The sequence below is a fragment of the Chaetodon trifascialis genome, chromosome 19 (genome assembly GCF_039877785.1).
Source record: "Chaetodon trifascialis isolate fChaTrf1 chromosome 19, fChaTrf1.hap1, whole genome shotgun sequence".
Classification (NCBI taxonomy): Eukaryota; Metazoa; Chordata; class Actinopteri; order Chaetodontiformes; family Chaetodontidae; genus Chaetodon; species Chaetodon trifascialis.
In genome coordinates, this window is record NC_092074.1 from 8368726 (window position 1) to 8384354 (window position 15629).

Sequence of the window (15629 nt, forward strand, 5' to 3'; positions counted from 1 at the left end):
ATATCAACTTTAAAGGTGTTCATGGGTCAGTATTGTGTTTACAGCTTGTTTGTTGCCATGCACTGATGTATGTGTAAGGCCATAGAGTCTTATGCTATGATCAATACATTAATGTCTATGTTAACATTTTCCACCATGTATGATTATAAGCAAACAGTCATACATTGCATCTGTCATATCTTCCTTAGTTCATTTGAAATGCCACAAAGAGGGTTATGGATCATCCAGCAGTCTGAATAATGTTATTTCACACCATGTCTGTATTAACTAACACTCTACTACCACAGTCTGAGGAAATGTGATTACTTCCTCCACCACTGGAAATCAAATAGGCATTTCTATCAAAGTTGAAGCAGAAGTTATACTGTAGTTATTATTGCTGTACCAATATACATTCAATCTCAAAACATTTGTAATATGAAGATGAACAACACATACTGCAAAACTATTACAAATTGTTTCTCTTAGATTTTGAGTAAATGATGACTTTAAGTCTGTTTCTGTTACTAAAGTCTCTTTATCAAAGTCCTCAGGGGACAATGTACAGGAATGCTGTCCAGATCTGACTTTTCTGTCAAACTCGTCCTCAGGTATTTCCTCAAACGTCCTGACTCCTGGATCAGAAAAATGTGCATTCTACATTGTTGTTGAGATTTTTGCTTAGTTTCATTGCTTTATTTGCGTTTTTACAGTTTGGTGTTCTCTTTGCTCTCGTGCATTTGTTTTCTGCAAGAATGGTTTTATTTTGAGTCCGAATAGTGTCACAACATCACTTGATCAGTGTAAAATTGTGTGTGTGTGTGTGTGTGTGTGTGTGTGTGTGTGTGTGTGTGTGTGTGTGTGTGTGTGTGTGTGTGTGTGTGTGTGTGTGTTATATTTCACTGCCAACATCGAAATTGTTGTGCAGCTTCTGTTACGACTGCAACCCTCAGGTTTGAGCAGGTGGATATCTACAATCACCCCGCTACTTGTTGCTGTAAACGCTAAGCGACAACGAAATTTCCAGGCACGTATCATTTTTACAGAAGAACTTGAACGCAGCACCCAGAGAAATGAATTGAGGGTTGAGAAGGACGATGAAAACAAAAATGGACATCGATCGAAAATAGCCTAGTAAGACCGAAAACTCATTGTCTCGTGTTAAAGCATACTCGCAGCTAAAATGTACCGATAATGTGACGACGAGAAAACGCGTATGGGCTAAAAGACTGCCGTTTTCGACCACCGACTGCTAGTCTGGTAGCTAAGTTAGCCTCAGTAGCTTAGAAACGTATGCTAGCGTTGTTAGCCGTGTGTAACATTAACGGCTTGACATTGACCAGTAAGATTAACATGGCTGTAAACATTAGCTAGCTTGTGTCATTTAAATAGTTGTGAACGAAAGCATCTTGTGAACCGACTGTAACGCTTTCAGCCGTTACTTCCCTCCCCCTTACTCTGTGCTAGATGTCGGTCAGCTGGTGTTGTTATTGCTCTGGAAAGGACATCAAATAGCAGCCATTGTTTTAACTCGCAGGATAGCAGTGCAGTCATGTCATAATGACGAGCAAGCAACTGTGCAGCAGTTTGTTTTTATCATTCGTACAATGAATGCATGAAACTAGCAAACATTGGGTTAAAACTAGAAAATATTGTATAGTTTGGCCATAGTTGTACTTTCTTTAATGGCCTCAAGTTGTCGCTGTTAAGTGTTTACTTGCATCACAGCAAGTCAATAGCTTAATATAAAAGAGATCTCTAACCACATCTTGACTAGGAAGACTGAAGTTACCAATCAATCAGTCAATCAATCAATCAATCAATCAATCAATCAATCAATCAATCAATCAATCAATCATTGTTATAAGTACGTCATAATTTAAATAAAAGCTGTATTTGATTCCCCACCTAATGTTAAGTGATACTAAACGCAAGTCTTTTTTGGATATTCAAAACAAAGATATTGCTCCCACATTGAAAATATTCATTCAAACTCAAATTTCAAATATTAAGAACTGGCTGATGAAAACCAGTGTTGACATGAAATTTGACTTTTTACTTCTCACAGTCCCTTTAATGATATTTGCTGTAAGACTAATCATTTAATATCCTCTGTGTGGCATCCAGTAAAGTGCATGCTGTTAGAGTGTCAGTGACTGATTGAATGATGACTTGCATTTGGAGAGCACTTAGGCAAGCAGGATGGCTATTTTTTTATGTAGGGCATCATTAGTACTGAGATCACTGCTGAGATAGATCCAGCAGAACCAGTTCAGTGCCACTATGCATTACATGACTAAAACCAGGTAAAACTGGGGGGCTGTTTGGGTTTGTTGGACCCACATATCACTCCTTGTTTAGTTTATTTAACTTGATGTTTCACCAAAAGCACACCTTTTTCCTCCTTTGTATTTTTTTTCTCAGTGTAATTTGTCTGAATTCCTAACAGGCTGCTTGTGTCAGACCTTGGACTGGCACTTCACAAGGAACCTGAGGGGAGAAGAGGCCAGAGTTCAGAACCATGGAGGCTCGCTTTGGTAATATTGTGTTCAGCTCCAAGTTTGACTCAGGGAACCTGGCACGCGTGGAGAAGGTGGAGAAGGGCAGCTCGAGCCCTCCTACTGATACAGCTCCCAGCGGCAGTGGCCCTTCAGGGTCAAACCTTAGCCCCGACTATGAGTTCAATGTGTGGACGCAGCCAGACTGTGGCGGCACAGAGCATGAGAATGGAAACAGGTAAGAAAACTTCTGCTTTTGTAGCAAGTATTTTATGTTGCTAATGTTACTTATGGCATCCAAAATCATATGCTTGTGTTTCAGATCATGGTTTTACTTCAGTGTACGGGGTGCAGCTCCTGGGAAGATACTGAAGATCAATGTGATGAACATGAACAACCAGAGGAAGCTTTACAGCCAGGGCATGGCTCCTCTCGTACGCACTTTACCTGGCAAGAACCGGTGGGAAAGGGTCCGGGACAGACCCACATCTGAGGTACATACACATACTCTGAGGCTGTCAGGCAGCGTGTGTGGGCATCAGTAGCCAGTGAGGCAAAGCGCTGTCAGTCTGCCTTCCTGACAGCTATTATTGTCTTTCTAATAATACGTCTTTCCTCTGTCACTTTCCAGATTGTTGACAACCAATTCATCCTCTCGTTCACCCACCGACTGTTGGAAGTGCGAGGGGCGACCACGTACTTCTCCTTCTGCTACCCGTTCTCTTACAATGAGTGCCAGGAGATGCTGCAGCAGTTTGACAAGAGCTACCCCAATGCTCAGCTCAGTCCAAGCAGGTAAAACAAAACACATATACACATAAAAAATGTTGTTTGAAGCTTTTTTGATAGTGAAATTCCTGTAATTGTCTGTTTTCTTTTATCTCTGCCCCACTAATCTGTACAATGTCTGACTTTCTCCCCCACCAATCTCCATCCTCCTCTTCTCTCACCGTCAGTGCGCCGGGCAGTGTATACTACCATAGGGAGTTGCTGTGCAACTCTCTAGATGGCAACAGGGTGGACCTGCTCACTGTGACCAACTGCAGCGGGATGCAAGAGGAGAGAGAACCACGTCTGCCTAAGCTGTTTCCTGACACCAACACTCCAAGAGCACACCGCTTCCCTGGAAAAAGGGTACCACTCAGTCTCACTTAATGATATGATAATATTTGCTACATTTTTACGATTATTATGAGCTTTAATACTTGTAATAAAACTATGTCATCTTTATAGCAGTATGTAACTGTAGTTTTTTAAATCCTTTTTAAGTATTTTATCTGTCTTTCTAACTGTGTGTTCAGCAACTTGTTCTGCAACAAAGAAATTTCCCTGCAGGGATCAATAAAGTTTTTCTGAATCTGAATCGGTAACATTACACCTTTATTGGCTTTTAATGGCAACGCTTAAGGCCGAAGCTGATGTGGAGTCACTGAATATTGTCCGAGCCGTGACGCTGACCCTCGACCCATGTGTGTCTGCAGGTGTTTTTCCTCAGCAGTCGAGTGCACCCCGGGGAGACTCCTTCATCCTTTGTGTTTAACGGTTTCCTTAACTTTATCCTAAGAAGAGATGACCCCCGTGCTCATGCACTTCGAAACATGTTCGTGTTCAAGCTCATTCCCATGCTCAACCCAGACGGGGTTATTCGTGGGCACTACAGGTAAGAATTGCTCATGCAGTCATGTGCAACATCCTTACAGTAACATTGTTAACATCTTTTGACTCAGTGATTGGTATCGTATAAGCTCTTGTTGTTGCTTTTAAGTGTTTGGTGTGTTATTTGTCTCTGAAGAGTTTTCTCTTTCTCTGGTAATGTGCTTTGAAAGGTTCTATTATTAGACCTCAGACAACATGTATTGTCATGCTGCAATGACACGCCATTGTTGTCACAATGCTAGTTTGCTTTATCTCATCATGTGGCTCAGTGTGTTGCAGGACTACATTCATGTTCAGTTACAGTTTCAGCAGTTAACAGTTGCTTGTATGAATTGATCTGGACTGTTTTTTTCTCATAGCTTTAGGCACACACACTCAGGTTGTGCAGGAAATTTGAGATTACATGCGCCCTTGCTGTTATAATTAGACCCCCTACACCCAGTCTTATTTTGGAAGCATTACTTTCATTTCATGCACACAGTTACATGGAGGGATTTTGTCTGTGTGTGAGGACATGCTGTAGCGAGCACACAAATGTTCATGAATTTTACAAACATTCAAATGTTCAGTGGTGGAAAATGACTTACTTAGATGACTTTGGATGTAATTATTTTGAGTATGAGGATCTATTGCTAATTGTTGACTCTCCTTTCATCCTGCCGCTCTGCTGTCTCAGTGATGTTTTCCCTATCTGAAGTCTGTGTCATGTTTATATGTTAAAAGCTGATTAGAAACCTGCTACCTGTATACACAGCTGGGATATCACCTTTTTCACGGAGAAACAAGCTGGAGAAATCAGGTTTCTCGAAGCCCCCACTCCAACTGTGGAAACTGGTGTTCTCATATGCATGGCATCTAAGAAACCAGGTTACCACAGAGAGCCGACTGTAACCAAGTAACTCAAGTGCATGTAAACACCCTGCTGGCCAGTTGGAGGTTAGGAGAGATAGGTCGGATGTCATATGTTGACCATTTCAGCAGATTCAGGTTAAACCTGAGTCACAGGTTCATCCAGACAATGATGTATTAGGCGTATCAGGAACAGTGGCACAATTTCATCAGTCTGTCTGTGTTTTGTCCACAATGTTAAAAGGCTGTTTTCAAGGTAATATTAGCCTGTTTCTTTTTTGCAGGACTGATTCCAGGGGTGTGAACCTGAACAGACAGTACCTGAACCCCAGTCCTGAGCTGCACCCTTCCATCTATGCAGCCAAAACACTGTTGCTCTACCACCACACACACAACCGCCTGCACAGTCCTCAGTCCAGTGCTCGCTCTAACAGCTCCTCACACACACACACCACTCCCCTTAATGTTAATACCACCACTCAGCATCAGCCTCCCCCCTTCACTGCCCTGGAAGTAAGCTTAAACCAACGCAACACAGAGAAGGACGCAAACCCCTCGCTGTCAGAGGTTCCCATGGTGACGGAGGAAAACGCCTGGGTCAGCACAGAGATGGGGAAAGGGGACCAGAACAGCTCGTCAAGCTCCTCAGAGACTGTAGCTCCTGTTACCGTAGAGGTAACAGTACCACAGGTGGAGGAACAGGAATCCATTCCACCCCAGGAGGGAGGTGTGGCATACTATGTGGACTTGCATGGCCATGCTTCTAAGCGGGGATGCTTCATGTATGGAAATAACCTTCCTGACGAGAGCCAGCAGGTGGAAGTCATTACATTCTTTGTATTTTTGAAAGTTGTCAAATGACATTCATCATAGTTCTTCAGCAATTAGTTTCTCTCATTTCAGTTACAGTAATTAAGTTGTTTTGAATTGCATCCTTGACATGTTTGTTTATCCCCATGCAGCAGCCGCAGCAAACAAGGCATTAATACTTGTTGTTATATACATCTGTCATATTCTCTGTCTGCAGGTAGAGAACATGCTGTATCCGAGGCTGATCGCTGTGAACTCTGCCCACTTTGATTTCCTGGGCTGCAACTTCTCGGAGAAAAACATGTACGCACGTGACAAGAGAGACGGACAGTCTAAAGAAGGCAGCGGGCGGGTGGCCATTCACAAGGCCATCGGGCTGCTGCACAGGTCGGATTTCACAAAACTTCAACAGTTGATGTTCAGTTTAGTCAGCTCAAGGCAACTTCTTCATCTATTTGGAACACTGTTTTTGTTGTGGAGAGTGTAAAGCTTTCCTGGAACCACAGGAAATTAGTTTTTTCCAGTGTTGATCAGGTTTTTTCTTATGTTTAACTTTGCCAAAACACAGTTTACATGGACACAAGTGCAAAAATCAACCATCAACATGTAGTCGTTCTTTAATGATTTTAAGTCCTCGGCCATTACATTGAATATAAATGACCTGATGTCAACTCATATTTTCTTTTTCTTTTTTTTTCAAGCTGTAAATGTCTAGTTTTTAACATCCTCCTGTTATCGGTTCCCACCAGCTACACTTTGGAATGCAACTACAATACGGGGAAAACCATGAACACCATCCCACCTGCTTGCCATGACAATGGACGGGCAACCCCACCTCCACCTCCATCATTCCCTCCAAAATACACTCCAGAAATTTTTGAACAGGTAGGAAAAACGAGTGTTTTTTGCACAAATGTTCCTCCTCACTCACAGGAGCGTCTTTCTTGGTTTTTGGTCTATGTGGATGAGCCATTTTTGTTACATTCTAAGCTCTTGGCTCTCTGTTATCAGCTGGTGTTTCCATGCTAGTGCTGCAATGTTAATGTCTTCAAACCAAATTCACCTTCAAAGACAAGGCACTTGCACTGAAGTAAACCAATTGATGTGTGTCAGGTGGGACGTGCCGTGGCTGTCTCAGCCTTGGATATGGCCGAGTGCAACCCCTGGCCGCGGCTTGTGCTGTCTGAGCACAGCTGCCTGACGAACCTTCGAGCTTGGATCCTCAAGCATGTCCGCAACACCAAAGGCCTGAACGCACACATCCATGCTCATCCTCCACCGAGAATACACCTCAATGGCAGCAAGGCATCACCACCCAAGAGCTTCAACAAGTGAGTTTACACACATCTCTTTTTTAAACCCAAAAATTTTAGTTTGTTTGTCACGTAACACTTGCATCATGCGTTTCTGCGTTTGTCTTGATTTCCCGAGCAGCTGCCTGTCCGGCTCAGCTTCGGAGAACACCCTCAGTCGTGTGCGCTGCAACAGCCACAGCAGCAGTAGCCAGACACCCTCCCCGAAGATGCACAGCTCCCCAAGCTTTACTTTTGGCTGCCCCCCACCCCGAACTCACACACAGCACAACAGCACACATGCCAGTGGATGCGGAGGCAACAAGACACTCGGGCCAGTCAGGGGTAAGCTGATCTCTCAACCTTCTACTCGTGTTGCTGGCTGATACTTTCTGTCACCTCTCCCTGGGTCTACCTCTTCTCTGTTCTCCACTTCTCTCTAAATATCGCACATTCTGTGGGCTAGTGTCTCTCTTTCTTGCTGCCATCCTCTCTTTCTGCCGTTGATGTTGTGAAGAAAGGCTGATGGGTGGTTGATGTGTCTGTGTGACAGCTGGCTTCAGGTTTATTGTGATGTAAAATGGGTCCCTGGTTTGGGGTTAGCTTGATATTTGAGACATGAACAAATGGCTCCACGTCATGGATGTCTGGAACGTCAGCATGACCCCTGCATGACCTTAGCATGTCCTTAGCATGACCCCTCCTGCTGCTACAGTCTGTGCATGCATTTTGTCACCTCTCAAGATCGGTTTTAACCCAGGCTGAAGATGAATCCACATGAGCCCTGTTTAAGGCACAGAGGCCAAATTGATTATTTTGGGTAGAAACGCACTCACATAATTCTCATCACACCTCATCAGTTTTCTTGCTCAGAGCATCTGAACATCGTTCTCACAGTATGCGGCTCTTGTGAAGGACAGCTTCAGCTGGTGGCCCCTTTGTGTTTGTGTGTCCACACAATCCCTGCATGTCTTTGAGTTGGTGTGTGTGTATCCTTGTGTCTCCTTCTCTGTAGACCCTAAGCCTCAGGAGAAGAGACGCCCCCCCCACCACCGCTCCATCCTACGGTCTCCCAGCAACAGCCACACACCCTCCCGCCCCCCACTCTCCCCCCCTTCCTCCTCCTCCTCCTCGTCTTCCTCAGTGTGCGCAGTGGGCTCCTGTCCCCTCCCGGCTTCCGTCAGTATGACAGGTCTGTACTCCCTCCAGTCCCCCAGCCTCTCCACCTTGCTCCCCTCCCTGCAGGCTCTGCCCCGCCCCGGGCTTCTCTCCAAACTGAGCCCCCTGCTCCTTCAGGGCCTGCCGCCGGCCACCAACGCTTCAACTGGGTCCAGCAAGGACTAAATCTAAGTCTGTGAGAGCTTGGGTTTAGGTGTGTGGGGGTGGAACTGAGTGAGTAGAAGTTGCTTGGAGTACCAGACAAGCAGCGTTTTAAGTTATATCAAGAGACTGTCCTCACAGAAACCTGCACCTGCTTGGCACTCCATGTAGGTCAAAACAAGTGCTAATCACAGTTTGATCGTGTGTGTGTGTGTGTGTGTGTGTGTGTGTGTGTGTGTGTGTGTGTGTGTGTGTGTGTGTGTGTGTGTGTGTGTGTGTGTGTCTGAAACATTATTGGTGCTAGTTCAAATATTGTTTTTCCTTCAGCACAAATCTGTGTAATTACATGTATCTACAGTATTAGACTTGGGATGAACCATACACTTGAGAGTGTAAGGATTCCTCAGATCTCAAATATGACTTAAGTGTGTTGAAAGATGTTTTTCATTTTATTACCAGCCTTGAATCAAGCATTGCTCATGTAGTTCTTGTGGGCGTTCTTCATTGAACACAGCAAAGTGAATCTTAATGGTGGGCCACGAGCCAAAAGGAAACAGCTATTGCGTTGTTAAGGTGTAAAATGGTATCAGTATCCAAAGTTCCCTTAATTGATCCTGCACAACGTTTCACTCTGAGATTGACAAATTATCAATAATTAGGGATCCAACATATTTAACATGCTTGGCTACATAATCTCCATTGTTCCCTAGGACTTGCATAATATACAATAGATACTTGGAAAATACATTAATATATGAAATATTATACGAATGGATCACATTACACTGAATCTGTCTGTATACAAGTAATAAGCTGAGATGAATTACCACTTAACTGTACTGGTGTTTGAAATAGCCAGGGCTACCTTCTTCTTCTTCTTCTTCTTCTTCTTCTTCTTCTTCTTCTGTTAGTGGGAGCTCTTCATCATCAGCTGTAGTACAAATGACATACTTTTGCTTTTGCCATGTTGCACTTTCATTTTTTGAATTATTCGTTGGTTTTATTTAATTTTTGAGAAATTAAGTTTGCAGAATTAGATTGAATGTAGTGTGGCTTCTGTTTTTGTAAAATCTTTTTAAGCACCTTCTGATCTTTTCTTTGTTTTCAGTGTAATTAAGCTCTGTAATAATTATGTAAAACCACCTGATCACACCATCCACTTAAAGTCCTCTTTGTAGTCAGTAGACTGAGCATTCTGTGGACTATATTTAATTTCTAGTGTCTGAAAATGTCATTTAAAAGGACTGTGGTTTAGTTTTTGATTCATTTCTGTAATGATTAAAAAAACCTGTATCATTCCACTGTCAGTCCAGTCCTGGTCTTGACATTATGATGTTCACAGTATAGCCTACTGCCAGAGACCTCATGTGGACCATCACTGGATTAAATCCTTGTGAATGGTGAAACCTTAAGAGTTTCTGTGGCATCAAAAGAGTTATGGAGGCTTCAAGGAGCTGTTTGCTAACAAGCAATATCATATAAAAACACTTTGTTCTGTGTTCGAAGCAGTTTGACTAAGTCAAAGTTGGCAAGTGTTTCTAATTTTATAACAAGATTCCAGTACTGATTTTGGTGTAAATGAAGTGTAGAGTTTTTGTTTTGTAATTTTTTGACATGTTTCATCAAACTGGTGAAGAAAATATTGATCATGATGTATTTGTGTGTTTCCTCGTGTAAATGAAACTTGGCAGGTATGTAGTAGGCTGTTGACAGTCAAAGTCAATATATTTTGTGGTTAGCAGCAGAGATGAGAAATATCTTGTGTCTTGGTGTTTATGTAAGCTTCATAGATAAGTTGTGGAATTCTAATATTTCGTCTGTAATTCAGCTTTGTGTGCTGTCATCTAAGTACTTGACGATGGTCCGTGTTTTAGGACCAGCCAGTTTAGATGCTCTGAAGATGCAGAGGCAGAGCGTGTGAGACCTGGGGTTTTATGAGCAGCAGATAAAACACATCATTGATCGATTGGATGGAAATAGCCTTCAGAACATCTTGCCTTGATTTGCTGTAGCTCTCGCTCTGTTCCAGTGCTGTGCGAAATTGTAGTGATGGTGTGCCTTCCTCTGGTGTCTGTTGTAAGCAGTAGGTTTTTGGAGGCTCTGCTCCTTCTTTTTAACCAGACCTGTTGGATTATATTGTGATCTGACTTTGTAGAAATTTGCCCCACTTTGCAACCAAGAGGGAAAAATTGGGGAAAATTTACTTATAATTCAATGGCTTTTTGAGTATACAGACCTGAAACACTATGGCTAAACAAAATATATATATATAGAACTGCAGATAATGTTTAAACATAAATTTAAAGGGGTATGTTTAGGACCTTTGTTAAGACCTTTTCACAAACGAAAAAGCTAGCTAATTAGAGCAGATATCAAGCAAAAATGTGATGCCAGTGTCTGGCAGACCTCTGCAAGTTGACAGTGATTTCCATGTAGCCTCTGTTTTGAGCTTTTACTTACGATCAGTGCCCTGAAAAATGGGGAGAGTGTACTGTAGTTTTATTCTTTCTCACTGTGAACCTTGATGTCTTGTTTCCCAGTTGTTTCAGCCCTAAAGCTTATATATACTGTATATCTTCATCCAGAATGACAAAAGCTTTAGGCAGAAACACACTGTATGCATAGTCACATTCTCATTAGGTCTTTCTGCTTTACACTCCTTATGAGAATTGTGCCATTTCCTTCAATGTGGTGCTAACCTTCTATACCGGACCACAGTTAAGTGTTTGTCTGTGCAACATCTTTACCGATATCTTGTTCTTGAATGTGCTGCTGTCTTTTACCGCCTCTCCGTTTAACCTCTGGAATAAAAACTACCCCTTTGTGAAGCAACTGCTGTGTGTGGGTCCTCTACTCTCTCTTGCCTCTGTCTGTTTATGATTTTTCAGCTTCCATGTAAACTGTAGTTGGTCACAAACGGGTCAATGATGTCAGATAAAGGGAAGGATCTGCTGTAGGTACATAACTCCAGAATAATACAGGCCTGATATGTCCTCCTATGGCCACTGATACATAAACATTCAGCCAACGGTGTATGTAGGTTTCCTCTCTCTGTTCCCTGTATTCATGTCCCTTCATCTGGTTAACAGGCCTCAGCTGCCCAGACTTTCAGGCTGGTGGTCCCAGTTCAGCGACTTGCTCCAGAATGCCTTTCCCCATGCGTCCCGGGCGTGTGGGGAGAGGATCCCGAACTCTTACAATCACTCATCATTCCACAGAGGCCCTCACAGAGGTTAGCTGACTCTTGCCAGTTCACTCAGCAAATTCTTCTCAATTCTTGTAGTATTTCTACAGTACTGTACGTCATATATACAATATATATACACATGGTTTTTGAAGTATCGCTTTAATGTCTCTATTTGTCACAGGCTGCTAAAGACTTGGGGCCTGAACACATCCTTTCCTCCATCAAATTTAGCAAGTGAGTCCAGTCTTGTCTTAGTGTCTCGGAGCACTTTTGAAGCAAAATAAGTCAAACAAGGGTTGGAATTCACAAATGGAATGAAACCCATATAGAAAACAGCCCTCAGTAATGAATAAAGTTACGATAAAAAGGTTCCACATCTGCATTGTCACCATTAAATATTGTTACAGACATCAGCCTCATCCCTGCTATGCTTTACCGATGAGTGGTGATAAATATTAACCTCTCTGTTGCCTGCCCAGGTGTGAGCTGCAACCTCATATGAGCCGCATCCCCATTCGACGGGTGGGGTCAACTGAAACCCCTCCCACACACGACAGTAAAACATCCCCTACCAGCACAAGCCCGTTGTCTTCTGGAGATAAGGACGAGTCAGCCACCATGAAGGTCTGGAAGCTGCTTAGACCTGGCCTCCGTCGACACCTGTCCCTGTCAGGCATGTAGACATACGCATACACATGCTGATGCTAGCATTTAGCTCAAAGCGCCACTGTGCCTCACAGCACTGCTGGCATGGCTGGCGGCTTTTAGTCTTCTTTAAGTGGATTGGCTTCAATATGTTTTCCCATACAAGCGTAAAAGCATTACAGAATATATTTCCCTTTGTTCCATATTTTTGCTGCATGACATTTTTCCTCTTTCCAGTGTGCAAACTGCACATATGGTCAGTTAACATTCCTTTTACTTCACTCTACAGGTGTATCGGGGAGAGAGGGGGCCATTCAGTTGGCCTCTAAAGCGCTGATGAAGAAGAGCACAGACAGGAGCCTCCACTACAAAGGAAATACTATAATAGAAACCACAGCAGAAACAGATGAAACCCTGCAACAGGTGAAGCACACACAGATACACACGGTGTGCCAAGTAGCATTAATGTACACTGAGAGAGAAAATGGACATGAATGAATCAAATTTGTGAAACTTGACCAGGCTATCTGATGTCGTCCTTGAAGGTTGAGGAGACTCTGGCGATGCCTCTGCCTGAGACTGTGAACATGTGTGAGACAGTGACCCTGTGTGGAGAAGCCTAGGAACTGCACAGAAGAGGAGGCCCTTGTGTAAATGTCTGTATTTGCTTGATCTAAGTGTAAGTGACCATAATGTGACTGAGAACATTTAAAATTAGGAGCCAGGAGGGGACATTGTCATCGCAGGAGGATTACTTGGGCTATCTTCATGTACAATGCAACTTTTTAAACATATCTAGATTGTCCAGAGGATGCATGGTGTTTTCTACCAATGCTGTTCAACATGTCAGACCTAGGAGCTGTCCAGTATAGCCACTGAGCAGCTTGGTTGGGGTGTAAGTGCCTTGCACAGCAGTGGCTGAGCTAAGGGGGACATACAGACTTTCCAACTGAATTAGAATCCATAAACTTGAACTATTTGTTGACATTTCGGTTACCATTACTGTACCTCACATATCTGTTTTTGTAATCTTAGTCCTTTCTTCCTGCTGTCCCCTCGGACCAACACTGTTATGCACTGATAAGTATTCAGTCAGCCAAACGGTTGATTTTCACAGATGAATGAGCACGGCAGCACCTTTATAACCTCCTGATTTCCATTGTGAGTTTAGAGATAAACTTGTGAGTGAAGTGTGTCTTTAATGTAATTATTCCAGATGTTCTTTGGGCTTTGCACATAGTGCCCATGAACAGTATTTACCCCCCCCCATTGGATTTTTTTCAGTTTTTTGACACTCATCAACTAAAATGTAAGATCAGATATTAGCACAGTTAAGTGCAAATATGAAACTATAATTAACTGCACAAGTACTCAATCATGTTGTTCAGTTATAACACCTAAATTATAACTGGTGCAGACAATTCTTTATGGAATTGTGAGTCGTGTGTTGCAAGTGATTTTAGGGGAAATACAACTACTAGTTAGAAAAGACAACAACGAGGTTACTGAAAAGTACCAGTTAGAGTGACATAACATAAATATTCCAAGGTTCTGAATGTATCTTGGAGCCTACAGCTGACTGGCCTCTGGAAATCTGATTGTCAATGTGAGAAGATAAAGAGGAAAGCAGATCCCATTAAGACTGGCAGCAGCAGCATGTCTGGAATGGCTTGTCAGGGTCAAATTAATGCAGCAAAATACAGTGAAGTCCTGGAGGAAGAATCAGCTGTAGGCTACCACGGAACTATGAGGTGGAAGATGTATTACACAGGGCAGTGGCCAAGGTCAGACCGATGGCCTGAAATTCATATCATAGTGAATCTAAGAGATTCTTTTACTTTGTTCAAAATTTAGGAATGTCAAAACTCTAGTGATAAGGTCCAAAGGGAGGGTAAATACTTTTAGGTCTGTGTTGAACATAATTTCCCTGTCACATTCCTTTAGGGCATTTTGCTCCACATCACATCAATATGGGAACATATCCTTTCATTAATACATATAAATATATATTCGTATAACTATTTTGTGTAAGGTGAACGGTTACAGGAGTTGTAATAAGCATATCTTTAACCCAGTGACTAACTTTTACCAAACTATACTGTGACTGGTATAATACTGTGTTGTAACAGACTTCAAGTGTAAATAAATGAACTTGAGGAAAAACTCCCATGTTTGTTGCTTTTAGCGACATCACATCTCCATGCACACAGAATCTAATGCATGCACACAGAACAACTTGAGGAATTTATTGAAACGTTAATGCAAATGTTTTTCACATATTTTTATTAGAAAAAAAAAACACTACTGTGCAAGCATACAAAGAAATTCATTTCTTGGAAAGAGGCCTGGAAGAGGGGAATGTTGTTTCCATGGTGGTGGGGGTCCCATATCACCTGTGGGAAGAAAAAGACTTTAAGCAGCTTCACATGTGTTAAGCTTTTGAAAGAAAAAACAAAGGTTACTTTACTGATGCTCAGGGATCAAACGTCAACTCAACATGACTGCAGTGGCTACCACAAAACTATATTTTGGACAAACACAACTGCACTCACCTCTCCAATCACACTGGCAGACTCTACTCCTGCTTCTTGGGATTATTGACAGCAACATAGTGATATAACACAACGAGCAGGAACAATGACACGCCAAGCATGTTGGCAAATATGGCCAGCTGCACGTCCGTCACCATTCTGCAACGACAGAGACATGTTGGTGGAAGAAAGCTGCTTAGTCTTCAAATCAGAGCATGTTGCGCCTCAGTTACAGCTAAAGATCATACGTGTGTTTTAGCATGATTTAGCATTTAGCCTTTCCACCACTTGTTTACATTACGCCATCCACTTGAGTACTATTCACAATGGTAGTAGGCATAATGTTCAGGATTAAAACCTTTGATTGTAACGTTAAATCGCTCTGTAAACTATGGTACATTTTGGGACTGGAACATAAATCAGTGTAACGTTAGCCTAGCTAGGTAGCTAACTAGTACAACAAATACTGGCTAAATCAACCAACACACGGAGAGCTCCACATAAAGCTACAATAAAATTGCAAATTGAAACATATTGCAATGTAGTGTAGCTGATGTTGTTACTTACATTATCCCTTAAATTGTTTATTTCTCTCGTTCCGAGTGATGTTTCAGCCGCTCAGCAGCAAACAAGCTCATCTGTCTCTCTCTTCCGGTTGGAGGGGAAAGCCACGTCACGTTTAAGACAGCTACAGAAATCGACTTAATAGGGCGGACCTTAATGATCAATTAACATACATAAAGTCCAGATGCTATACATCAATAATTGTTATTCGTCTTAATTCCCTCTATTAATATATTAACAAATTAAAATCATGCCATTTTCGGTCACTCAAAAGAATTTCAGGATGTTTTTCCTCATT

At 42.4% G+C, this 15629-nt stretch overlaps 2 protein-coding genes across 5 annotated transcripts; one reads left to right on the top strand and one right to left on the bottom strand.

The window, feature by feature from the left end:
* The first annotated feature begins 1029 nt into the window (after positions 1 to 1029).
* On the top strand, positions 1030 to 14394 carry agbl5 (AGBL carboxypeptidase 5). 3 transcript variants are annotated; one of them, XM_070987483.1, is made up of 17 exons: positions 1030 to 1113; positions 2429 to 2715; positions 2800 to 2971; positions 3109 to 3272; positions 3434 to 3611; positions 3959 to 4137; positions 5267 to 5798; positions 6010 to 6179; positions 6542 to 6677; positions 6906 to 7123; positions 7227 to 7429; positions 8100 to 8276; positions 11494 to 11636; positions 11773 to 11825; positions 12071 to 12264; positions 12526 to 12659; positions 12782 to 14394. In XM_070987483.1, exons 2-17 carry the CDS (start codon positions 2501 to 2503, stop codon positions 12857 to 12859), a joined length of 2946 nt encoding a protein of 981 aa, XP_070843584.1. In that variant the 5' UTR covers positions 1030 to 1113; positions 2429 to 2500; the 3' UTR covers positions 12860 to 14394. The 3 variants fall into 3 exon arrangements, with proteins under 3 accessions (XP_070843584.1, XP_070843585.1, XP_070843586.1); XM_070987484.1 differs by having other exon boundaries at positions 12071 to 12257; positions 12519 to 12659; XM_070987485.1 differs by lacking the exon at positions 8100 to 8276 and having other exon boundaries at positions 12071 to 12257; positions 12519 to 12659.
* Positions 14395 to 14457: 63 nt separating this feature from the next.
* ost4 (oligosaccharyltransferase complex subunit 4 (non-catalytic)) lies at positions 14458 to 15437 on the bottom strand. Of its 2 annotated transcripts, XR_011603356.1 has the most exons (3): positions 15335 to 15437; positions 14789 to 14926; positions 14458 to 14629 (listed from the first exon to the last, which is right to left on the bottom strand). XR_011603356.1 is itself a non-coding variant. In XM_070987754.1 (2 exons), exon 1 carries the CDS (start codon positions 14923 to 14925, stop codon positions 14812 to 14814), a length of 114 nt encoding a protein of 37 aa, XP_070843855.1. In that variant the 3' UTR covers positions 14458 to 14629; positions 14789 to 14811. The 2 variants fall into 2 exon arrangements, 1 of the variants encoding a protein (XP_070843855.1); XM_070987754.1 differs by lacking the exon at positions 15335 to 15437 and having other exon boundaries at positions 14789 to 14925.
* Positions 15438 to 15629: the final 192 nt, after the last annotated feature.

Excerpts from the sequence above, each read along its gene's own strand:
- agbl5 (XM_070987483.1), top strand. The coding sequence starts at position 2,501 with ATGGAGGCTCGCTTTGGTAATATTGTGTTCAGCTCCAAGTTTGACTCA. Across the intron at positions 4,138-5,266 it reads GTTATTCGTGGGCACTACAG|GACTGATTCCAGGGGTGTGA; the intron begins GTAAGAATTGCT and ends TCTTTTTTGCAG. Across the intron at positions 5,799-6,009 it reads TTCCTGACGAGAGCCAGCAG|GTAGAGAACATGCTGTATCC; the intron begins GTGGAAGTCATT and ends CTCTGTCTGCAG.
- ost4 (XM_070987754.1), bottom strand. The coding sequence starts at position 14,925 with ATGGTGACGGACGTGCAGCTGGCCATATTTGCCAACATGCTTGGCGTG.